The sequence below is a fragment of the Anopheles coustani genome, chromosome 2, assembly GCF_943734705.1.
Source record: "Anopheles coustani chromosome 2, idAnoCousDA_361_x.2, whole genome shotgun sequence".
In the NCBI taxonomy this organism is placed as follows: Eukaryota; Metazoa; Arthropoda; class Insecta; order Diptera; family Culicidae; genus Anopheles; species Anopheles coustani.
In genome coordinates this window covers 16413924-16439496 of record NC_071289.1, presented here as the reverse complement: position 1 = coordinate 16439496, position 25573 = coordinate 16413924, and the positions used below count along the sequence as shown (strand labels likewise).

Sequence of the window (25573 nt, the reverse complement as noted above, 5' to 3'; positions counted from 1 at the left end):
TAGCAGTTTGCTTTAAATATGTAATGTTTCTGTAAATATGCCCTAAACGAGTGCATAGTGTAATATATTTTAGATAAAAATGAATCGTCCGTTCGCCTCGAATTTCCTTCTTTCGATATTACTCAGTTCAGATAGTTTAACGTAGTTCGTTCCAAAAATATTTAAACCTCGCGCCACAGAAAATAACCAATGGTAAATGTAAAAAAAACGAGTTGCTATATCTATATCTTTCCCCCCAACGGCACCCAAGTTTTAGGAGTTTGGCAGTATTCTAAATATGCGTAAGATCTACTTATAAGAGTCTTGTTTATTTATCTACGCTTGTGTTGATCTACAGATCTAAGAGCTGTGTGTTGTTGTTTTTCTTTTCTCTTTTCTCTCTCTTCTCTCTATCTCTCTTTCTCCCTCTCTCTTTCTCTTTATGCCATCACTCCTTTTTCACAATTTGATACCGTTCACTCTTTAGTACCTAAGCAAAAGTAATACTCTCTTATTGAATAATGTAAAGTAAAAGGAAAACTAATATTCAATTAATTTTTATCACCCTTTCACAATGCCATTTTTAGACAAATTTACGAGCAGAAGGCTATCGACCAATTCCATAGACCCTATGGTGAAAAACATTGAATTGTGGAGACAACATAATAAAGGAAACCACAAAAAATCCCTCGTGGATGGTACCAGTAAGAGTTGATATACTAAATGCATGCCATCGAAAACTAAAATCTCCATGCGACTTTGCCTTTTGGTACCCTCTCCTTGCAAAAATTCTACGATATGGTTCAGTAATTCTACGCCATCACAAAGCCTAAGGTACCCGCTTCGGTATGCATTTTTAGCGCTCACTTTTTATCTAATGCTCTGATACCCTTCTTCGAATGGAACTGATTTCACCTTCGCATGGATGTTTGAAATTACGTAAACAAGATAAAATGAAAATTTAAAAAATCTTAAGCAATAAAATGAGTTCGTCCGTAAGGAAAAAGAAAAAAAAAGGTATACTTCTGTGTGGTACATTGCAGACGAAGGCTCGTCTCGACCCTTGCCGATCAATTGGGCAGATATGGGACGTTTGTAGTAAGTAAACGTTATAAGTGGAATGATGAACTGGTAGCTTTCAGTTGATAAAATGCGTATCGAGAGAAAACCGTCCCCTTTGGACGCGAGTTCACTTCAGGGAGGTAACACTTGGCGGTGGCGAACCAGCTGCCCGAACCGTTCCATCTTCTCCCTCACCACCACCGAGCGGCTGCTCTTGCTCATCATCCTGATCCTGCCGTTGCTCATCGCTATCTTCCGCGGCGAACTCGGACGAACTCAAACCAAACTCCGATTCGATGCCTTCGAAGGACTGTGCAACATTTGCAACATTCGCAATCGATGGTTGAGAGGTGCTGGAAGAGGTTGGCGTCGTGGTAGTGGTAGACGGAGCAGCGGCTGTCACGGACACCGGTACCTTTACACCACCGATGGAAGTAGCTCCACCATTGGCGGCCGATTCCTGCCCCTTCCGGATGTCCATCGAGGTATCGGCCTTCTCGCCGGAGCTAATGGCATTGCTGTGGGCAAGGATGGTTGGCTGCAGCGGTGGTAGCAAGGGTCCCAAGAAGGGTGAATTTGGCTGCTGTAATTGCTCCTGTTGTTGCTGTTGCTGCTGCAGTTGTTGACGTTGCTTGGATGCCGAAAGCACGGACAGATGCTGATAGATAAAGTTACGATCGAAACTGCGCACGAGTTTGTACGATCGGCTCATCAGGAAGCGGCCAATGCTCAGCACGTAGTCGTCGACATCGATTATCTGCTCGTCCTCCTCGTAGTAGTGCACCAGATGGATCGAAATTACCTTGATATGAACTCGATCGAAGGGTATTGTTTGGAGGATCTAAAATGGAAAAGTGAACGATACCACAATTAGTTTTGTATATAAAAATCTACATTTATTTATTTATTTAACAATTGCATTGCAATTGAAATTGCAATCAACTAGATTTGTATTTGAAAATATTCTTTGAAGATTTTTATTGATTCTAATTATGAGTTAAATAATGTTTCAACTTTTTTATTGTTATACAATCGATTTCTAACGATGTTTACGTATGATTGTTTTAGTTATCCGAAAGTAGATGATGGCGCTACCTTTCAACTCGCTCTACATGACATAACTTTGGGAAGAACCTTGAATATAACAGATTTTAGTTAACAAAAAACTAAGTTTTAACAGATTTTATTTTTCTTTCTTTGGCCGAAGCCGTTAGGATGCCACAGCGAGTTTTATAACTCTTGCCAATGATAAAATATTCCACAGGCGTTTCACGCGCTCAAACAGAGGCCATTCTAATTGTGCTTACTGACCTGCAGTTCCTGTCCGTGGCAGCCAAGACTGAGCAGATCGATCGAGGTTCGATTGACGGCCAGCATGAGCGTGTACACCGGAAAACACTTGACCCGCGGATGGAACCATTCCGTTTCCTCGTCCAGCACACTATTGATCTGCACCTCGCTGTCGTCATCGTGGTGTAGCGTTACCTGCGCACGGTCGGGAGAAGCGGAGAAGAACAGTAAGAAGGCGGAAAAACGACACCGATTGCACCGGGGCAAGTGGAAAAAGCGGCACATTTCCACTGCTTTCCCCCACCAAAATTACCTCCTTCGGGTAGGTGTTCGGCGAAAGGCACGCATGAATGACCTGCACGTTCGAGCGGAAGGCATTCTGCTTGCGCAGCGAGAAGTACTTGCGCGGGTCCGGTTCCACCAGGTAACCGCCCCAGTTCATCGTCTCCGCGAGCCACGGTGCGGTCATCATCGCATCGCTGTTGCCAGTCAGCGACTGGAAGAACGTCCCGAAGCGCTTCCGCCCGAGCAGGTCCGAAATGAGGTGCGCCATCTCCGGGGCCAGCTCGTGCCGGTTGGTGAAGTTCAACTGCTCGCCCGGCCCGTCCGCGTTACGGATGAACGTCATCGGGTACTTCTTCATGTGGATATCCCGGACGTACTTGATGAGGGCCGGATTGTCCTGCGGCACGCCCATCAGGTCGTAGTCGCGCGACATGTTCAACCGGAACTGCTGGTGGCGGATTTCTGCAATGCGATAAGAGAAACGATCGATTAGCGAAACTTGAACATTGCCGATAATAGTATGACATACACATATTGAGCAACAGTTTGTGTAATGAATACTTTTTTTAATACTTTAACTATTCAACAGGCAAAACCACAACGAAACGCCCAGTCGAGTAGGATTTACAGTTGTTTCCCATGCTTCTACCGGATTCGAATACAAATATGATAAAACCACAAGACCACATCCTAAAACGCCGTTGGCAACTGCTTAACCCAAGTAGCTTTTCTGTGCATCAAAAGTAGCGACAAAACAATGTGGTTAAGCCACAACAAACGAACCAGGACAAATCCCTGTAACACCCGAAAAAAAAAAAAAAAATGGGGAAGCCAACAAACTACACCCGGAGTTCGCCTCTTCGCCCGGTGCTAAGATTAAGCATTAAATTTACCCCTATGCGACGAATCCAGTAAAACTATTCATCGGATTTGGTTTCAAGTTTGCGTCAACTGCACGGTATCAGGTGTAGGATGAACGGATTCCACCGTCGCCGGTGCGGAAAGGTTAAATTCTGTCAAATAATCCAAGCCCACCGTCGACGAGCCTGCGGTCGCAAAAGGACTGAAACCACACGGACTCAACCAACAAGTGCTTCTGAAGAAGCTCGAGTAGCGGAGCATCAAGTAACCAAAAATTGGACCAACCGAAAACATAATCAAACGCCAAAAAAGTCCCTCGGTAAACAGAGTTGAACTGAATAGGAAACCTTATGTGGTAAAACAATGTAAAAAATGTACGGAATTCAGAAGAATGTTAAAGCCGATTTATATAATAGCAAATCTTTAATGAATATCAACACTGGAATTGTACAAAAAAAAACCAAATACCATGGCAACGTGAAATACATCAGTGCAACTGATGTTGAAGTGGTCATAAGTACAACTCGATATTTACTTAAAAACTACAAGCTTAGATGATTCCTGTGTTACTTTGACGACTTTTAGTTTTTATCTTTTGGAAGTCGGTGCAACCACGTGTGGTTGTAAGATGATGGAAAAATTACATTTAAATTACAGACTTTATTAGTAAAACTAAGAAAAGGTTTCAAACGAGCCTTGTTCTTTTTTATTTGATTTTTTTTAGATAAACCCAACATGCATCCCTCATTATTTGCAATTAAAACTCCAGAAGCAGCCTAGACGAGCCCTTCTTTCTAATGCTAGCCGTAGAATTTGCACAGAAAGATCATGTACCGGCACGAGTGTAGGAACTCAGAAGAAAAGTTAAGTCAAGTGAATTCCTTCGGGTGAGTCAGCGAAAAGGTGTTTCATTAGCCTCCACGCGCAAACTACAATAATGCCACCTCGTGCTCACCACCCTCATCCCTTCATCCGCATCAGGAAGGGTGAGAGGATGTGATTGTTTAATGATAGTGCTTGCTTCTGCAACCCGAGACGTCGGCCGAGACGTCGGCGGGCATGACTGTACGATACAGGCCTACCAGAAGCAGCATCTCCGGCTCGTATCGAATCGTATCGAAAGCACAATCGAACGGAGGAGCACGCGCGCAAGTTGATTAACAACCGTTCGCAAGACGGAGGCACGTGCTGCACCTCGATGTTGGGACGGACCCATCCGAGGAAAATCCGAAACGCGTGCGTAAATAATGTCTTGTTGCTTGCTCGAAGCCCGTCCTATACACTCGCGCCTCACCTTCTTTCCATGCGATTAGCCACGCGAAAGAGTGCGCGCCATCGACCCGCTTCCAAAACCAAGCCTCCCAACCAACCAGCCTTACACCATTACGAATTATCCCTGGCAGACCCGACCCAAACGGGTTGTGATTTGTTCTGGCCCGGGTCAACAATTCTAGCGATGGGCCAGCGTCCGAGATCATTGCAGGGAGCACCGATCGATCGAACGAAAGCTGAACACGTGGTGATCGTGCCGAACTCTTGGCCCATCTCGCTAAGCGTAGCGTATATTTTGATGCTTCTGAATTTCGTACCAGTTTGTGCGACCCGTACGCCGTACGCAAACGAAAACCAACCAGATATAATGGGGCCCGATTACTGTGAAATTAAATGCATCAATCTGAGCAATTTGCTTCACCCTTTAACCAGCGCGGACCACCACCATCAACTTCTTCCAACGGAACGGTCTCCAAGTGGGTTTCCCCAAGCCCGAAGGGGGAACGTTTAGTTGTAAATTGATTTTCATCTCAACTTCTTCGATTTTCTTTCCCTTCAAATTTAAATTGAAGATTGCAGGGTGCTCCCGCCTTTTCTGGAACCGTGGAAACCTGCCAAAACGATGAAGTTTGGATCTTTTAGAAACGCGTATTGAGTTCGACAAAATATTCTCCAAAAAGCACTTATGTAAAGCGTGATGGAAAAACGGTACCTGATGTTTATAAAGTGTTAGTGCGCAATTTATTACCCTAATACTGAAACAATTTAAACTTCCCTTTTAGCGTCACAAAAACTACAGTCTATTTGGCAGTGCTTGAAGTAGATGCAGTAAATTATTGGGTGCCATAACCCGTCCTGGAAACGATGAAACCAATTGCAAAATTCAGCAACCAAGAACGGCTGACTGGATAAATGGATATACCGGTAACACCGACACCGGAAGTGATTGTTTATACGAATACACAAAAATGCGCTCCACTCCCGGCTCGACGAACGTCATCCTCAGCCTAAACCGAGGGTGGCCGAAGAACATTGCAGTAAAAAATGCCGCCCAAGGTGAAGCGAAATTAGAAACTAGGGAGCTCCGGCGACCCCTTTTCCACCTCAAACTTCTAAATTCCCGACTCATGCTCGGGAATGGTGTCTTTTTGTACCAGTGTGTATGTTGTTTTTACCATCGTTCCCCAAATCCTAAAAAATACGATGGAATGGAAACTCGGTACATAACTTCCTTTAGCACCAACTTTTGCACCTCTAATTTCCGGTGGAGAAATATGTGAGTTTAAACCGGGGTTATTTACGATCGGACGTCCAGTGAAGAGTCAATAGAAATCGGCCAACGGTTTTCATTGGAACTTATTATAATTTTTAGTAAAACATTGGTAAAGTAAAAGTATTCTTAAATACACCGACAAATTAAATATTGATAGTTGAACATGATTCATTGCTATAATGGAACGTGCTAAGGCTGTTATCATCTTCCAATTAGCATAACAATCCAAAAACTTCACCAACGCGACCGGAACGGTGCTTCGATGATCACAAGGTTCTGTTCTTGCCAAACAAATAAATGAGTAAGCATAAAGCAACAACTCTTCGTAACCGGACTCGCCCCCAAAAACGACTAAAATTCTTCATCATTTGCATCACCAATCATTCGCTAGGTCGATGATCAGCCGCATGACTATTATTAGGAGGTTCGAGCGAGTGAAGCCCACGAATTTGTAAGCGAGATGGTGATGGATGAAGTTTGCGGTATCTTTTTTAACCTTTTCCAATTTTAAAGAAACCTACAGAGATAGGCGAAAGCTATGTTTATTAGCCTATTAAATTAGATATGACGAAAATTGAGAAATATTCACATTAAATAGTTGTACCATCTTTTCCTACCTTTATCCGCAGTTTTTATTACTTTCCATTCAAAAAACAACCACACTGGTCCATCGTTTCCAGCACTCTCCGGGGACAGCTTATCCGACAACTTCCAATTTGCGAACCCATTTAGATGCCGATAGCGACGCGGTCCGACTGCGGAACGAACGGTTTCGTTAATTGATTAGAAAGGCGCCAAACACAGCTAGCGCTGGCGATCGTCCTCAAAAACCTCCGGCACCATCATCAACGGGTGATCATCGCTTAAGTGGTTAAGCGTCAGCTGTTGGTCAACATCCTTTCGGCTTTCGGTATGCCTTCTGCCGGCTACTGGAACATTCTTCCACCTTCTAGACCTTCTAGTCCCCTCCTTCGCTACTCCACCGATCTACCCCGTTGTTTAGGTCGGTCCATGGGGAAGAACCTTCAGAAACCTCGGTCTTTTTCTTTCCTCACTTTGTATTGGACGGCTATGTTCGTGTCGAAACCACATAATTTCGCACCAACATATGATTGCAGCTGTGCAGTGGTAAAAAGCCACGTTGTGTGCTGTTCTTCCAACACTCCCCAACACAGCGTTCGCCTTCCACGTCCCGCGAAATAGGACTAACTTTAAATTTTTCAAAAGGAGAAAAAAAACAAGGGCACAAAAAAAGGACTCCAGACGGTCTTATCGATCCTGGCAGCCCTTTTTTGGGGCCAGTAGCACGATGATTACAATAATTTTCCTACCGAAAGCGCATTCGGCTGCCGAACAGCTGCGGGCATTGTTAATGCGAGCAAAATTGGGCTCATTTTCAACCGTATTATTTAAAAGATTTGTATATCGGCTTGCTTTTCAAATCTTTTCTCTCGAAAAGGGAAAAGTAAGACATAAAACATAAGCATATGGCCTGTTGATAGCCATCCATTTCGGGTTGAGTTACAATTTGCTAACGTAATTTCAGTTAGATAATTAAAGTGAACTAACTCGTCCATTCGTATCAACCTTTCAAAGGGACAACAACAGATTCTTCCTTTATCTGGAAAAGAAAAAATGGCCATTGGAAAAGGAAAAATGGTTGAGTTAAAAACAAATCTACGGATATAAATCAACTGTAGAAAATTGTATTAAAGAGAGGTATAATTCAGTATGTTTTTGAATTCCTCCCACCGGCCTCGTAGGGTAATAATAAATCATCGATTCTGTTTGCTCCATAATTTGCCTTTGACCTATTTCAGTCGTTAGATTATCGTTAAGGGCAGACCATGTTATCGATTATGCTGCTGAAAGAGCGAGAGGGATAATCATGAAACTCGACGTGTTTTTGTTACAGATGTTTGTGAAGCTGTTTTTATAACGGCTACAAAAATCATTGTTTTGGTGAAAAACTTTCTTTTCAAAGAGGCTTCAACAATTCCAAAAAGATAACAATTTTACCGTGACTGCTTCGAAAAAGCACCACCATTAACGAGACGTTCATCCCACCTTAGCTTTTCTCCTAAACAACCGCCACTTGGTGATTCACGAAAAGGCTCCGCAAACAACAGCTTATCTTAAGTGGGTCACTTCGGTCGGGATGCCACATTTTGGGATGCTAGATGCTGCCGCGAAGCAGCTCGGCGACACCTGAAAAACCCGATAAGAAAGCTTCCAACGGTCTTACACAATGGGAAGCATCGCTCACCAGAGGGAGGCCGTTCCGAGCATTCGAGCATAAAATAAAAAAGATTTTGATTTTCGTTTTCCCTTATCGACCCTGCGCTGCTGATGCGGCGCGAGGCGTTAGAAAATCTTCCGGACAGGCCCGGGGGTGAGGGAAACCCGAACACTTGGAACGAGGCGAACCAATTTGCCCTCCCCGATGTCGTCGACCTTCGGCCGGAAATCGATATTGTCTCTTCGATCGTTTTCCCCCGGAACCCGAACCCGGGAGACCGGCAAATCCAGAAGACTCCTTCACTGGAGCAGGATTTATCGTGCAGCAGCGTTTCGAACAATTCGAACTACCTTTAAATGCCGCATCGTGCCGGGTGAACTTGATGGTGTTGGCGGCTTCTTCCGTAGGTTTTATTCCCTTGTCAGTCCAGAAAGCCGCACCGCACCATATCTGGAAGGGCATAGATTGTTAAAATATGGAAATTACCGGCCCCGACGACGATGGGGACGTGCGCCAAGACGCCAAGCAGGTAAAGCATACCGACAGGAAAATGGGTCCGTTTCGTTTATCGCACCGGCCACCGGTCAATGTCGTCGCCGTCGTTGGTATAATTATCGGCTCGAGCGAAAGAGCCCCCTCCTTTCTCGAAGGTAACATTTTGGGACTTGTGTCGAACATTACGCCAGAGACAAGCATTTCCTACTATAATCTGGATTGTCGTTGAGAAAAATTGAGTAAAGGAGGTTGGATTTAAAACAAATTATCAAAACATCGACTGCACCCCGAAAGACTGATTTGAAATCAATTTAACAAAAAACTACCTACATTCCAACGTCTGAATGAAATGCAAAATTTGTCAAAAATGCAATCGAAACAACGAAAAAAAAAAAGCAAAACTGGACGGCCTTCAGCGTGGCGCGTAACCATTCTTTCGTTTTTGCTAAATCTTTTAATCCACAAATTAATGGCGTAGGGGAAAACCCCGAAGCCATGTGTAGGAAAACGAGTTTTGAGAATGAATAAAAAAGAAAAAATAACCGTTGACCGGAAGTTGAGTGGCCTTCTTTTGGTCGTGGGCCGCCCTTACCTTCCCTTTCCACCCCCCCAGCGGCATCCACTTCCTCCGCCCCAAGCCAACATAAAACCGGTGACGAACATAAAACCCAGCATCGAAAATCGGGCCGACGAATGAAAACATTTTCATCGGGAGGGAGGGCCGGGGAAAAAAAGGCCAAACAAGCATACGCACATTCCGTACGGCGGGAGAGCGGGAGAGACGGAGGGGTCAGGGTGGTCAGTGTGTGGAGCCCACCCTTTTCCCAGTGCACGATCCCTTCCCCCAGTTAGAGTACGATCACTCTTGGGGTGCGTTTTCATTTCTGAATTCGGCGACGAATTTTTCTACGTTGGCCGTTGGTTGGACGAAAAAGAAAAATAAATTTTAAAAAGCCACCGCACCGTCGATGAATGAGCCCGACGAGAGCCCGGTGGGTGACCACCGTTTATCTCTTCCTGCGTCGATAGAAAATTTTGCCCGCCACGATCGGTCGCGTTGAGTTGGAGATCGACCGAGCCGAGACGGACGAGAGACAGCGGACGAACGGGGGGATATGCTTAACGTCTTTTACGCAACGAGATCGTGCGTTTCCTGGCCGTTACGAGAGGTCCCCAAACACGGCGGGGAAAAAGAGAACAGAGTCTTTTAGCTTCGTTTCTGCCCTGGTGGTTCATCGGGGCTTTTATGTTTCTTTTACTTTATGGGCAAATGGCGCGATTTCTAAAGCAGCACTACACTCCACACAACATAACACAGCCGGCCAAAAGGGTCCGGACACAACACAAATCCGAAACGCGTGAGGGACATGGGAGGCGCTCATTTCCTTTTCGGTAAACAAATTATATTCCAAACCACCGGCGGTTTGCCTCCCCGACGGTTATAACCTCCATGGATGTTTTTTTTTTTTTGGTAAACCTAATTTCAGCGTGAGCATAAGGTTAGGTCCACTTTGGGATTTAATTAAACTCACAGTAATCGGAAACACGTTATCGCGGCTCATCGACAGACGACACGAAGAAGCTGTGCTTTCCTAGCGATGAACTTAGCTGTGGCTTAGCCGAGGTAAACCAAATCAACTCGATCGAGATATGAAAATAGTAACAAAACCGAGAACGGAAAATAAAATCGCAATAAAACCCCGATACTCCACAGATATGCTTCGGAAACTGCGCTTCGGATTCAGCGATAACGCACCGTCAAGAGAGGCGGCGCTCCCGCATATCGTCCCCAGAAGATCTCGAGTTTTTGGGAATTAATGCCGGAAATTTAATTATTCCAATTGGAGCCCCGAACGAGGAAGGAACCCTTCCGAGGCTAGTCCTTCTAAATTTTCGTCCATAAAAAGAGAAAATCTTGTGCGAACTGATCGAATGTTAGCGTGCTCGGTGCGTGCCACGCACCTAAATTTCACAACCTTTTTGAAACCATTCCCTTCAGGAGCCTTCGAGTCACACATTCCCATGGAGGGCTATAAAAATAACTAAAATCACCACATAATTAGGAGTACTAAATAAATCGTAAAGGAAATAAAAAATCTAACCTAGGGCGAGAAGCGAGTTGGTCTCCACATGAATGGGATTTTTGATATCCAATACAAGTGTTTATTGTTTATTATTTATTTACGTTAAAATGTTGACTCAAGTGTCGAACGGACTTTCTAATTGAATCTTAACGTGATTAACGTCTCATGGAAAAGAGTTCACGGTCGACTATTCAATAATCTTGTTCATTTCATTAAAGGTCGCAAAATCAACTCCAAGAAAATTAGTTAATACTCATGCAGGTTTAAAATTTAATCCTGGCTATTTTTAATAAAAATATTCCTGATGATTGTAGGCAAAATTGAATATGCAATTGTTACTCGAAACATTCACAGAATGCACTCATTTACATGCAGAGCATTTCATCCACCGCAGCACGACTTTAAATCGCTCATCGTTCGGCGGAAGTGTTAGGCCTTATTTGTACCGAATGACTCGATCGATTAAGGAACGCCCGGTTTGTTTGATTGCCCCCGGATTTGGACGACGCTCGTGTGAGTGTGTGCCACCCAAAACCAAACCAAACTCACCAGTCGTGTCCATGTAGATGATCAGTATGCTCAGCACGGTCGCGAACGATATGATGCAGAGCGTCACCGGAAGCAGCTGCCGGAACGGTGACGGCCCGAGGGGCGAGCTTTTCGACGGCAGCTTCGACGCCCCGGTCAGGCTGGCCGGGTTCGAGCCGGTCATCGTGCAGAACTGATGCAAATGAGGTAGGAGATGGGCCGAGTATTGTTGCCGCTGCTGCTGCTGGTGTTGTTGCTGGTTGTGGTGCTTCGGCTGGCCAACACCATCAGGGCTAGTGGTACCGATTCCGCCGATCAGGATCGTTCCGGCAATGTTTGGAATTTGGTTCTGCTGTTGCTGCTGTTGCTCCTCGGGAGTCATTTTTTTCTTCTTCTCCTGGACTTTCGTCCTTACTCCATAACTGAAACGATGTAGAAAAAAAAAACAAATTAAGGATGAGTTGTATGTGACATATTATGAAAATGTCTAAAACTGAAGATAACAAAGGATAAGATTCATATAACTTATGCTCTGTACATAAAATTAGAAAGATGTTACAATTTTACTCGTTTGGAACAAACATTCCTTGCCCTATCTCTCCGTAACCGTTACATTTTGATTCAGATTTTTTCTATTCTATTTCCGTTATATCCATTTTTCTATACTCTCCTTTTTAAGCCCTTTAGTTCATGGAATCGATTTTTTATCCTCCCCAACCTTGCAACATTTTTCAAATTCACAAGCACCTTGCTTGTACTCGTCTTACTGCAGCGCACCTAGCCGCGACGACACCAGCACGTAACGCATTCCCTGCACTCGAGCCCCGGAAGAAATCGAACGACCTGAATGGAACCCTTTCGTAACGGGTGATCGAATATCAAAGTCGCATTGAGTTACGGTTCGTGGGACATACACTTTTGTGGGACACATTACATGGGCGTTTTCCGTCTTGTTTTTCCCTGAGATGGAAGGAAAAAGTACCAAAATGCCTTGTAGGAGTTTGGGGAATCGTGTAGCAAAACGCGTCGGAAGGAAAGCGGCGAATTTTCTTGCCGAACGAGACATGGTTGCCTTACCTTGGGGTGCGTCATTTGGCACCACCAATTCCTTTCCCTTCCTCATCCCTGCCCATGAGATTTCTTCCCGCCAATGGCACAAGAACCTTGTCGATTGTTACTGAGATGTAAAAGAGTTAAAAAAAGAGATTTTATTTTTCTTTGTTAACTTCGACGCAACCCTTCCGTAGTTGTTGGCTTCGGAATCGGGTTCACATTTCATGGCAAAACGTAAAAAAAAGGAAGACCCCATTTCACACAGGACACAAAAAAAACCGGAGGGAGAATGCTTTGTTGTAAGACAGAGCACATGTAGGCGCCCACATGCAGAGAAGATACACCATGTCGTCCAACACAGGGAGCGGTTTTTTATGGGTTTTCCATGTCGAACAACGTCGGATGTCGTTTCTAAGGTTTTTCTGTCAGTTCAAGGAATATCTTCAACCTTAAATTCGACGTTAAAAATGTGTCTGCAAATTCTTCATCCCTTAATTGTTAGAACATTCATCTCGATAAGGTTGGTTGAATGGTAAGGCACGCACTTAAAAACCTTAACATGGATGGAGATGAGCACGCATTTGCTACCGGTTTGATCATGTATTACACTTTTTTTGCATTTATGCCTTTTCCAGAGTTCAACATGAAAACTGAATGATGCGGGCGCAGTGTCGCATGGAAGAGGCTCAATAAAAATTATGACGAAAAAACTCTATTGTGTAATCACGTGCAGATGGCACGAAGTAGAGTAGGAGCACATAAACCTCATCTGCCGGGGAGAAGATTTAGTTCTGTTTGCATACTCGCCACCTTCTGGATAATGAAAGATTCCCCAGAACCCGTACCGGGATACCGATCGCTGGATCGGTACCGTGGTGGAAAAGCGCTAAGCACTTTCGGAACAAAGGGCTGCTCGCCGGCTTCTTTCGTTTATTTTTTGCCCTCTCGCATTATGTCACGGTGTCTTTGTGTTGTGGCACTTTCCCGTTCTTTTTCATTTCAGAACCAGCCGATGATCGCTGGCTGACAACTGACGGCTGAGCACAGGACATCTCCATCGCTCTTGCCGACCTGGACGCACAGAGCATATTTATGAGCTCACCGGGGTCATTCAACCGGAATTATGACCCTTTGTTGCGGGATCTATGCACGAGCTTGTGTGTGTGTGTGTGCAGTGCAAATGGGGCCACTCTTTGTGCAATAGTTTGCCGCGAGGGAAAACCAAAACTAACCCGAACGAAATAATCACGGTCTCCTCCGACGGGGACCGTGCCAAATCAAACACAAAACCGTACGATCGAATGAAGTAAGCAAGTAATCATATTTGCATACACTCTTCTCAGAACCCCACCCTCCCCCCCCAACCTTGACTTCTTGTGGAAGGGAGGCCCGATTCGTTTCTCGAAGTTGTGTTGATCAACACAGTTTATCTGCAATTATTTGCCTCGATTTGTTGTTGGTGATTTCATCCCACAGATGTTATTCCAAAGAATTTGTACTGACGTAATTTGTTGTTGCCATCATGTTTGAGATGTTGAATACAAATACGAAAACATTAAACAACGGAACAAAGGAATAAGCATAAGGAAAATATTTTCGGATTTAACAAAAAAAAAAGAAAGGGATTATTAATGGGATGAACAGATTCAGTTATACAATGAAAAAAGGTTATGTCATGTTGGATTTTAATAAAAATCTTAGAACTACTGAACTGTTGTTTTACTTTAAGCTTAAGTTAGTAACACCAGAATTCGGAGAAACATTGCTATGAGATTCTATTTGCTAAAAAGCTCACGTAAAATCGATAAAAATAATCAGTTTTTCGTTGTTTTCTAATATTCAGTAAGATTTTTGATTTAAAAATATGCTAAACAACTCATACTTCTCGTTTGAACGATTAGTGTACTCATCCACACGTGTTCGTACGACAATCAAAATGGATTAGGCTTTCCCATCCCAACATTCTCCGACATCGGACGCTGCAGTTTGTCCTTTTCTTCCTTCGTCTACCAGCTGTGGGTGCCGCTCGCTAGGGTACCGAACGAAAACGAGCGATGGAAGGATACGGACAGCCTCAGAGGAAAAAAAACAAGCCACCACCCAAAAAGGATCCGTTCGTTTCCAGTGGCCTCTGAGGCGGCATACGCGATGCTTCATTCTTCGATCCTGCTGGCTTCCTTTTGCTGGAGGTCCTACGCAGTGAACCAGACAAAAAGCCAGATGGAACTAAGGTGAACTGTGCGCAGGAGGAACGTTGAGAAGGACACCATCCGTGCGGTGTCGCGCGTGGAGAAGAAACAGGATGAAAGTGCACCGAAGCAAACGGATGGACGAGAAGATGAGATAAACGAGATGAAAACGAAAAATCAAACGACATCCACACACCGACGGGCTTCAAAACTCAGGCACCAGCGGGTTCTAAACTGTCCGCTGAGCTGGCGATAATGTGTTGAGTTTGGAAGCAGAATCGTGAGAAGAAAAAAAGTCGGAAAAAAGAAGTCATGAAGCCATATTTTCATGCGTGAAGCATTCGACCAACTGTCGATCGCAAACAGATGACTGCGTGGCAACGGAATGATTTTCTCAGGACGAACATCTTTAGCGTTTCCACGTATGGCAGGTTTGAGTCGTTTTTTTTAAATAATTTATCACTTGTAATAGTATTATTTTTATCGTCGTAGGTAATCGGTCTTTTATGATAAAAGTAACACAGAATTAAACCTATACTATACTTATTATTTCAATAAATAATCAACGAGATAAAATATACCCAACCACCAAGAACTTGAACAAAGGTGCAGAAAGTCGATAGAAAGGTCGCAAATTTATCGGTCGCGATAGAAAGGTCGCTTTTACAAATAATTTTAACTTCATAAGATTTGTATTTGCCATGTGCTAGAGCATGCTGGCAACATCGAAAACCATCTACAGGATGCCACAAAACAGATGCACTAGGAATGTCAAAAACATGTGGACAACAACCGATAGCAAAGTCTTCACAGCAGGATGTTGCAGTCGATTCTTGCATGGGAAGCACGGAGAATGAGAAACCTTGATGGAGTTCGAAGTTTTGCCTCTTTGCTGCGTTGTTAGCCGTTCGACACGCAGTTAGTTGTCATCAACATTTTGTCTTTGCCAGAACCTTGGTTTTAGGGGCTAGCCGTGTTTTAGATGAAGAGAAAAAACGGACCTCACCTTCCTATTACACTCTGCAAAATGTACGAATTTCAATTCTTTTGCGTGCCAAATATTTTCCCACAAAACACATAACACGGGTAGAGGAAAAACACAAATGAGTGGGATCCAGCGGGGGAGACTTAAAAACAGCACCCTCGGGCGGAAGAAAGTTTCGATTGCTCGAAGCGAGAGCCAGAACATCGAGTTAAGTCACGGGGTCGGGGGGCACCAGCAAAGGTCACAACTCCCAGCAAGTGCGGGAGCATGGGAAACCGGATACTCGAACTCTAGAAGGTTGAAGTTCAAGAAGGCGGAGAAAATCCGCAACGGCTTTCCGAGCCGGGGTGCTTCGAAACAATATGTATGTATTTCAAAGTTCTGCAGCACAGAAAGGAGAGCTCCGGCGTGCGTTGGAAAATGCAACAAAGAATATCATCATGTCTTACAGCTCGAGGAAGTAACCAAACCGTTTAGCGGTTTGTAATGCAAAATGCAATAATTATTAAGGAAACATGAAGAGCAAACTCGATGTTAATTTTGAACCCACATTGTGTAAAACCTTCACGAAATCTTTAGTTGCATGTCATGTGCATCACCACCACCGTCCGAAAAATTCCCACAGTAAAGTTTAACAAATTGCATTGCTTAAAAACAAGCCAACAGGAACAAACCAATTATCGTTTTATATCGAGAACGCGGAGAAAATGCCCGCCCGACCCGCTCGTTCGTCCTTTGCCGATAATAATTAGCATAAATTTTACCCCGACCCTGGAAGGATAGGTACAATTTCCCAGCAAAGCTCTCTCTCTTTCTCTCTGCCCACCAGGCTAACGGGTCGCTGTTATTTTCGCACGATATTTCTTCATCATGGCAGCGACAACGCCGATGATGTTGATGATGATGATGATCGTGATGGTGATGCGGTGTACGCACGAAATGGACGTTAAGTATCGGTAAATATCGCTCGCTCTCCACCGGGGAGGACTCCTCCGCCGACACCGAGGATGTTTACCGGTTGCACCGTTATAAATTATCCACGCCTTCGGGAGCTGCCATCGGGTTTCCGAATCAAACCGAACCTTGATTGAGGAAAGTGTCCAACAAAAGGCGTACCAAGCGTAAAGGACGCGCGGAGGAAGGGCGGAGAGTGACGCCGCGAGTTCCAACTACCCCCAAAGAAGGGCTGATGGTGCACTTCCGGTACCGAGACGTGCAGCAACGTTAAAAAAGAAATGGAGAAGAAAGAATGTGATTGCACATGCACCTGGCGTCACTCGGAGGGGCGGGGATTGAGTGCAGTCTTGATTACTGCAACGGGCTGCGTTTGGATCGCCAACAGAGAGGCACCCAACCTGTCTACCTTCGGTTGTTCCTAATGTCTGACGACAAAATATATGGATCGGCGTGTGATAAATTGAACCCATCCTTATCTCACGAGCCTAAAAAGACAATGTCCTTAAGCTTGGTATATTTTCTGTGTCGCGTCTGTTTTGAACGAATCCGTTCCCATTCCCACAAGCCGGACATCGGCACAATTTTTGCCTAAGGTCACACGAAGCATTACGCAAAAGCTACACTGGTCGTACACTCTTGGCGGCATGCAGCCACTTAATCGAGACATGAAGAAAGGTGTCCGGTAGACGGTCTTCCTTCCTCAACACTGTCCCCCCCACCGAAGTCTAGCCGGACCGGGGAAAATGATTTTCTCCAGCTTGTCGTTCCCGACGTTCAAGAACGCCGTAGACGGTTATCTCCTCCGCCTCCCCTCGAGGACCCAACGCCACAAGCCACAGGCCTGGAATAGAGGTGTGGCAGTTGAGCTGTATGAATCTCTTACGGATGACGGTAATTATAAAGCTTTCCAGCGTGTTTCCTTTTTCCACTGTGAGCATTGCCGAAGGCTTTTTTTCTTCCCCCTGATGAACATCCAGACCGGACCGGACTTTCAATTGACATGCAACACTCACCCGGGTGACGACGTCCATCCGTTCATCCTCCGGAGAAGAGGATAAAACCGGATCCCCCGATCGTCGGGTATCCGGAGCCCACCGGGGTACCATTTTCTACAATATGTTCTAGCTGCTGTAAGAAACACACACTCCATATATTTCGAAGTGGTCTAAGTATTCAACGAATTGACATCAGAAAAACTAATGTAATAGCAAGCATTATTAATCTGTTTTTCTGTAAGTTTAATTAAAAAACGTCGTAGCTTGTCAGACTTTTCCAATTCAAAGAAAAACCTCCATTTTTTATAATTCTATGTGGAAAGCTCAAAATTTTGAGTGACAAACTTTTGGAAAAATAATGATGAATAGGATGAATTTATATACAGCGTAGAGGTTATCAATATAAATGATGGTAACATTGTGGTTCGGAAAACATTTCATATTAACTATTCAAATGTTAGACATTGGTATGATTCGTTAGTAATTTGCCAAAATTTTTGAAAGAGTTACACAATTCCTCCACAGTTCAGAATAAAATGTTCTAACGTCTAATCCCTAGTTCGATTGAAAACAATTTTTATTAATAATCAAAGAGATAAATTAAGCACCAAGCCCTTCACAAACAATAAAACTTATTCGTAGATCGTCGAATTCGTCGTGGGTGTTTTCAAACATCATCATCAGAGCAGCTCTTCAAATCAGTGTAATTCATTTCCCCCCCAACTTTGGTACGAAAGCTTTCAACGGAAGAAACGAATGATCAACAGCAAACCTTCACATTTGTGTTGTGCCACTAACGTGAACCGGAAGTTTCCAGTGCGATCGCAAGCCGCAGCTGTAGATCTGCCATAACAGACCGGATGACCCTTTACTTCACCTATGGTGGGGTATTGTAACTAGACCAGTGTAACTAGACATATCGCTCCAACGAGTAAGTAACGTTGAAGAGAGATCCATCAGCTCCGGGCGATGATTAATGATAAAAAGAACAGGTACGGGCTTGGAAACGAAAATCCTGTTTTTGCACCCCCTTCGGGGAAGTACTACGTGGCCATGCCGTAAGAAAAATAACCTCCCCTTCCTGCTTATTAATCTAATATCTGGCTGCCGCGAAACGCTTCTCGGTTACGGTGCCATTTCCCGTCAACGATCGATACAACAAATTATAACGTTACAATTTCCTTTACGCTTACACCGTCTTGCGCCCAGAAGAAAAACTGAACAAATAAACAACATCGGAAGGGGGGGGGAGGTTAAAAAAAAGGGAAGAAAGGGCTCTGACCGCCACACCACACGCCAGCTACAAACCTTCGAACGCTCGGATCGTCATTTGCTGAAGATCGTTACATTCCCGGGTGTTCTCCAGCCCCGTTGCCTCTCGGATCTTCTCGGAACCACACACGGCATATGCCTCCGTCGCCAAACAATGTGTTGACCAGCACAGCGGGAAAGGGATGGGAAGGGTCGCGCCCTGTGTATCGCGACCGGGAGGAGGAAGGTTTGCGTGCGTGCGTGTGTGTGTGTGTGTGTGTATTCTTCTTTCTTTTGTTGCTTCCTTCCACTTTCCACACGATCATCAACGCATCATCCGGACGACCGGAAAGAAGTTCTTCCGGAAAAATTGCTTGCGTTGTTGATACAACCCTCCTCCTACCGCACGCTGCCTAATTAACGACATACTGCTCTGGTCTCGCATCTTTTCGAGGGCACTTCCGATCTTGACACGCACCCCCGCACCCGCCTTACCCGTCCCGATCCCCCTACACCTCTTGAGCAGCATCTTTTCAGCCTGTTGCCTCTCTGTATGATCTTTTCTCATTGAATTGGTTTCCTTCCTTCCGGTACTTCCGGTTCGTCCGGCTTTTTTTTTCTCTTAAGCTTCTCCTTCTACCTTCATCCCTGCCCACTCCGCTTTCCTCGCTACGCCCAACTCTGAAGACTCCGGTTTGATTTATTCAGTCATTTCGTTCCTCACTCGTTAACGATTAGGGGGGAAAACAGAAAACACACATACACAGCGTTACGGCGTGTCCATTCTTTACGGTTCTTCAATCCCCCGATCGTCTTTGGAATCTTCCTCGCTTCCCGGCGACCTTCCTACGACCATTCTACTTCCGGTGTCGTGCGTTCAGCGTCAACCGGGAAGCGGCAATTTTGCTTCCGGTATTCGCTTTTTCCCTCGGCGAGGGACGAGAAAATTGTTCCGGTTTGGCGCAAGAGTTTTTACAACTCAATTTTACCCACCTTTTTCCTTTGTTTGTGTAAAACAAACGTTGAAGGGTTGGTGTTCTTGTATGTTTTATTTGAGGTAAATTATTTCAATCGAATGATTTCAGTCACATTCCATTGGTCCATTTTTTTTTTTGACTGAATGTACCCTTTCCGGGAAATGAAACAGGTATTAAGGTTTTTTTTAAGTCACCAAGGCCGCCCCAACTTGTTGTTTCGCACAGGAAATAAAATAATCGCCCAGTCACATAATAAATTAGCAGGCACAACGTTCGGGACGACGGGCAGACACCAATTAAATTCTACAAACCAAGGTTCAAGCGCGGGAGATATACCAATCGAACGTCTTTTAAATATCGATTTCGTTTGCTGGCAGAATCTTCGAGTTTGAATCGGAAAAGAAATGATGATTATAGTGATGATGAAACAACACAAACAAACAAAAGCAGCTAAACGGGGGAGAGGGGAAAAAAAAGATGTAACTGCCAAGCACAACGATCGGCGTGGGGTGAAAATGGGAAGATCTATACGTACGGCCACGAATTTCCATCGCTTGTTCATTAATTATGAATCTTTCGAACACGAGAAACACGCTGGCCGCAAACGGAAGCAATAGATTTCCATCGTCATCAATCGGCATCGGTTGGTGGGGCAGGAAAAGGCATGTTTGAAATAAATTAGACCAACATTTCCCTCCTAAACGCGCCAGACCGTTCCCCACAGGCCGCACAAAACCAACCCATTGATCGATGGTCCGATTGGATTTCCGATCGAGAAGATCCAACCGAATGGCCGGGTGCATGCCGAGGAAAAATCCTTCCACCAACGACAATGCCAACGACAGGTGTGGTTTTTCTTCGGTCGATCGTACACGATAGCGATTGAAAAGAGGGTTTGAAAATGGTGGGGGCCCTTTTTCCCAGCCCTTTTCCACTCACACACGATTCTTTCGTTTATCTTTCCAATAAATCACAATAGACCATTTTCTTCCTGCTCCACGGAAGTTGGCTGCCGACAAAAAAAAACAAGGTGGGTTTCAAAACATTCCCGCCATCGCGCACTCAAAAGGGAGAATTTGTTGATGGAAGCGAACAACGTGTTTACGTGTACTATTCTAAACAGTGGTTCCCCGACAAACGGTTTCGACACGTATCGGGGCGGCTTATGATGTAACTTGGGAGGAGGAAAATATTAGGAAAGTATCACGCACTGTAAAATCTTCCGCTGAGTGATACCATCCGTTGTGTAAATAGTAATAATAAAACCCTTTGCGGTTTGAAAATGTTGTTTTGTCGGACACAATGATGCATGTTTTGATTGTATGTTTTTCCTCGATGCTATTAAAGTTGGCATAAACATAAACCCCGAGTTGATTTTATTCTGCCAAAGCGATGAAAAGGGATGCGAAAAAACTTTTTATTTTCGTATTGTTAGAAACAATATCATGATCGATCATTTTTATTTGTAATTCTGATCATAACGCAGAATGACCAATGTTACTCTCACTTGCATTGACATCATTTAATTTTGTTGCATTTGAACGCACATCTAAAATTTGAACTAAAATAATAAATCATAGTATATTTTCATGATAGAAAGTCTTTGTTTTCTGCAAGATCTCAGACTTTTTTAGTTGTTGGCGGTTAGTTGAATTATCAAGGAGAGAGATGACTTTCGGGCTATTTCGATGTCCACTATAAATGAAAATAAGCAAGGTGATTGATTGAGACATGACTTTCCCACGCATTCGGTCTTATTTGGTTATGGGCCCGCTCTCTTCACAGTTCCCCCTGCCCCCCTCACTCATTATATAAACCTTATTGTAATAGCATTGAATAAAATAAATAAAACTCACGAGCTAAAGATGGTCATCTCGCTGCTTGTTTAACGCAGCTCTGGCTGCGCCCTAGCCACGTCCTAATCCCAAAACCCTGTTGCTTTCCAGCAACTCACTCGAGATACTTGCAGCCGGTCGGCAGCCGTTTAATGATTTACGGGGTTGTCTTTTTTTTTTCTTCCTAAATGACACCACACTTTACGACCACTTTCTTGTTTCTTTCGATTTTATTGGCTTTTGGGGGCCAACTGTTGACTTCCAGCGACCGACTCTCTGGTTGTGAGTTATGATAATAACTGCTGCTGCTGCTGCTGCTGCTGCTCGTTGTTGGCTGGCGCAATTGTTGCTGCACTGCGTTGTTGTGTGGGAACGAGAAAAGATAAATTTCCGTCCTTGGCACCACTGTCAACTGTGTCCGCCGACCGCCGACTGTGCGTGTGTGCATGTGTAAGTGGCCACTTCGCGCGCCGAGGATCGCGATGCAGCTGCACACACTCCCACCACAATCGGGTTCGCTGCACTGGCGGTGCAATAATGACACACAGCGGAAAGGTGGTTTTAAAGGAACGCACTGACAACACTCCCGCTGCGACCGCGGTTCCCTCCCGCAAGCACACATACACACGCACAACCAGCGGTGGCAAGGGAAATCGGCGCGCCGATCTGCCGCTGAAAATCACGATCAAGTGAATTTTCAACTTTAAGAACCAAATTTAGGGACAGACAGTTTTTCACCACTCCGCTTTGAGTATGACATCGTAAAAAAGGAAAACGTACGCAACAACGGAAAAGATAGAGGAAATTGAGTTAACTTTAATCAATTTATTTCACACCCTTTCGATACCTCTGTTGAATGGAAACAGCTGGGTAAGCAATATTGAATGTAGGAACGTGAGAATGAAAGTAGATGCGACTATCAAAATGCTTCGGTTAATATATTTATGTATTTAATGAAGGCATAACTTCTTAGCGTGAGAAAATAAAACAAATGAGCGAAAAAACTACTCCACAATATATTGCGACGTTCCCGGTTGTTGGCTTTTAAAAATGGTTACATTTTGCGATAGATAGTTAGAGAAAAGAGGAAAGAAGGAGTGGCAATATATTGCAAACTCGTCGACCGCCATTGATAACTCGTTTGTGATGTTCGCAAACTAACTAACTAACAACGCGACACCAACAATGCCATCAACACTTGCACAATTCGTCACCAACAACGTGCTGACGTAACGGCGGCGCTGGGGCTTGTTTTCTGCCTTGGCCGCCAGCCGACTTGCACTTGCCAATGGGATTTCTCCGCACCGTCACTTCGGAACTAAACAGGGATGATTATAAAAGCCCTTTTGCTTCGTCCTCAAAACCGCGCGGGATCAATCGCACAGGTACCCGAGAAGCTACCCATCGTTGGACACGTGGGTGGCTGGGTCGATCGGTTCTACGAGCTTCGAGAAAACAGGGAAAACCCTCACGAACCAGGCAAACACTCGGTGGTCAGGCAGCTATAACACCGATATTCCACTGGAGTAGAAAGAATGGAGCAACGGCACAACCGGTCCGGACCGTGGTTCGAAAGCGACTGAAACCAACGGTAGGGCGCACGGCCGTTCGACGCCTTCGACGACGACGACGACGACGACGACCGTGGACCGGGATGTTCTGAGAACCGGTTCGAGTGCGCGTGCTGCAAACGCCGAGGATGCCGGATCGGATCCGATCGGGACAACCGCGCTTTGGAGTAAAGCTGAGCGCAAAGATCGTGCCGCTGGCGGTAGCGCGGGTGGCGTCGGCGCCCGCAATTGCTAACAAACGCTGCGGCGGCAAGATGATCGCTGAAGGGCTTTTGCCATGCGAAGTGGCATATGGCGCACACACACTGGAAGTCGGACAAAAAGTGTCGAGTAAAATAAAGTTAAAAAAAAAACCGGTCCCTTCTGTCAGCTGGAACTTCATATGATCATTTTGCTTATCGCACCAAGATGTAAAACAAGACGCTAGACATAACATAACTTAAAACAAGAGCAATTTAAACACAGTAAAAAGTGATTTTTAATTGTTATAATTTAATAGATACATATAGAGAGTACATAGTACAATAGATATAGAATAGAGAGTACATAAAACGCTCTTAACAGCCTAGAACATACCATAAACTATACAATTTATAAAGACAATTACGATGACCAACAGAGAAGCTAATTTTCTTCCGCTTTAAGTGTACAATTACTATTACAAAAAAAAATAGTTATGGACAAACAACTCAAAATGGTTTTAATATTAAACAAATTAAAATTAAAAAAAATCAAGTAGTCATAAACAAGTAGTTTACACTTTGGTACGATACTAACAAACGTGTACTTAAACAACATCTTAGTAAGGATGTTAGTTAAGATGAGAACCGCAGGATAGCAATATCCAGTTTTGGTTATGACCATTTTAGGTTAAAAAACAATTAGCAAAAACTTGTTCTTCTTTCTATATATTTTTTGCGAACTTTTGCACATATGATTGAAAAAGTGCTTTTGATAGAAAGAAGTTATCACTTACATTCACTTCAAAAATAAGTACAGAAAAAAATTAACCGAAGTCAAACATTAACATTTGTTTTATCATAATTGATCATCATCATCCAACATGAGTTGATTGGTTAAGACAACTTATGTTAGTTTCAATGAACTGATGATTTGTTCATCCTTACATGCTTAAGCATCCATCGGTATTTTAATATTTTTTATATTCGTATTTTAACATTTTAAATCCATTGTGACTCCATGTTTAAGAGTTTACATTAAGCCAGTTCAAATAGTTATCTTCAAAATATAGGACGTTACCATCGGAGGTTGCTCACCTCTGCATCATGCATTAGGACCGCTCGGCGATCTTGACCGGCTATTTAAGGAAAAAGGGAGAAAATGATCAAACAACACGCTGAAGTAGGAAGAGACTACCCTGTTCGTCTCCGTCTAGCTCAAGACGTTCTACGTTCTTGAAACGAGAAATGGATGCTGTGCAAGGCACGGTGTGCATCTCGATCTTTTATGACCCGACGGATTTGTTCTACCGTCTTTTCCACCTGCGCACACATACCACACCACCATCTCGCCGTGCTCAAGGGGTACACACCGGCGATCGTATGGAATATACCACCACCTGGTGAATCCATTTATGCTCGCATCATGGTCATGGAAGCGACGCTGAGAATATGTTTAGCACCATGACCCCGCACGTTTGCTACGCGGCCATTCGGGTACACGGGAATCCATTACTCACCTGAGTCTCCGCTTTCGAATGCGCTGGCTTTACGTTTTGCTTTTGCTCCGGGGAAGTACTGGTGCAAGATGACGAATCCGCTAGGAAGATCCGCGGGCTACAGGCTCAACACTCGACTGATGCACCTTTCAATTCCCGACACCGATTTCTTTTGTTGCAAACTTGAGCATCGCCGCATTCACGATGCTATTGAACTTTTTTACGACTGCTCTTCATTTGATACACCAGCAATTTCACTTGTACAAAGGCACACTTGGGATAGTATGGAATGCACTATTTTTTCTTAACTTTATTGACCATATAGCGTTTAGCAATGTTAGCACCTAAATTCGACACGAAACTCCCGGAAAGTGTATTGGACCAGTGTTTTGAGCGATTGATTGTCTGCGAATCATTCACAAGATCGCAAAACAACAAATGCCCTACAGCAGGCCAATGAAGCCTTTCGAAGAATAATACGTACTGTAGCTTATCGGCAGCAGGTAACTAAAATATTCTATTAACACGGTGTTTATAGAGCATTGCAATCGAACTAAAAATTGTCCAAAACTACTGCAGCACTAGATGTGAAAATGGGAAAATACAAGAGGGGGAAAAGTTGCTACAAAAATCTAACGCGTCCGTGGAAAGTAGTGTTGGCAGAATCGTGATTCGGAAGACCCAAATACTCGATCCGTTGACGGATTCTAAAGA

General features: G+C 44.2%; 1 protein-coding gene across 2 annotated transcripts; it reads right to left on the bottom strand.

Moving 5' to 3' along the window:
- Positions 1-278: 278 nt before the first annotated feature.
- On the bottom strand, positions 279-25485 carry LOC131266551 (protein Star). Of its 2 annotated transcripts, none has more exons than XM_058269119.1 (5): positions 24881-25485; positions 11390-11790; positions 2645-3078; positions 2353-2526; positions 279-1882 (listed from the first exon to the last, which is right to left on the bottom strand). In XM_058269119.1, the coding sequence occupies exons 2-5, from the start codon at positions 11748-11750 to the stop codon at positions 1169-1171; spliced, it is 1683 nt and encodes a 560-aa protein (XP_058125102.1). In that variant the 5' UTR covers positions 11751-11790; positions 24881-25485; the 3' UTR covers positions 279-1168. The 2 variants fall into 2 exon arrangements, with proteins under 2 accessions (XP_058125102.1, XP_058125101.1); XM_058269118.1 differs by lacking the exon at positions 24881-25485 and adding an exon at positions 21632-21648.
- Between the last annotated feature and the right edge of the window lie 88 nt (positions 25486-25573).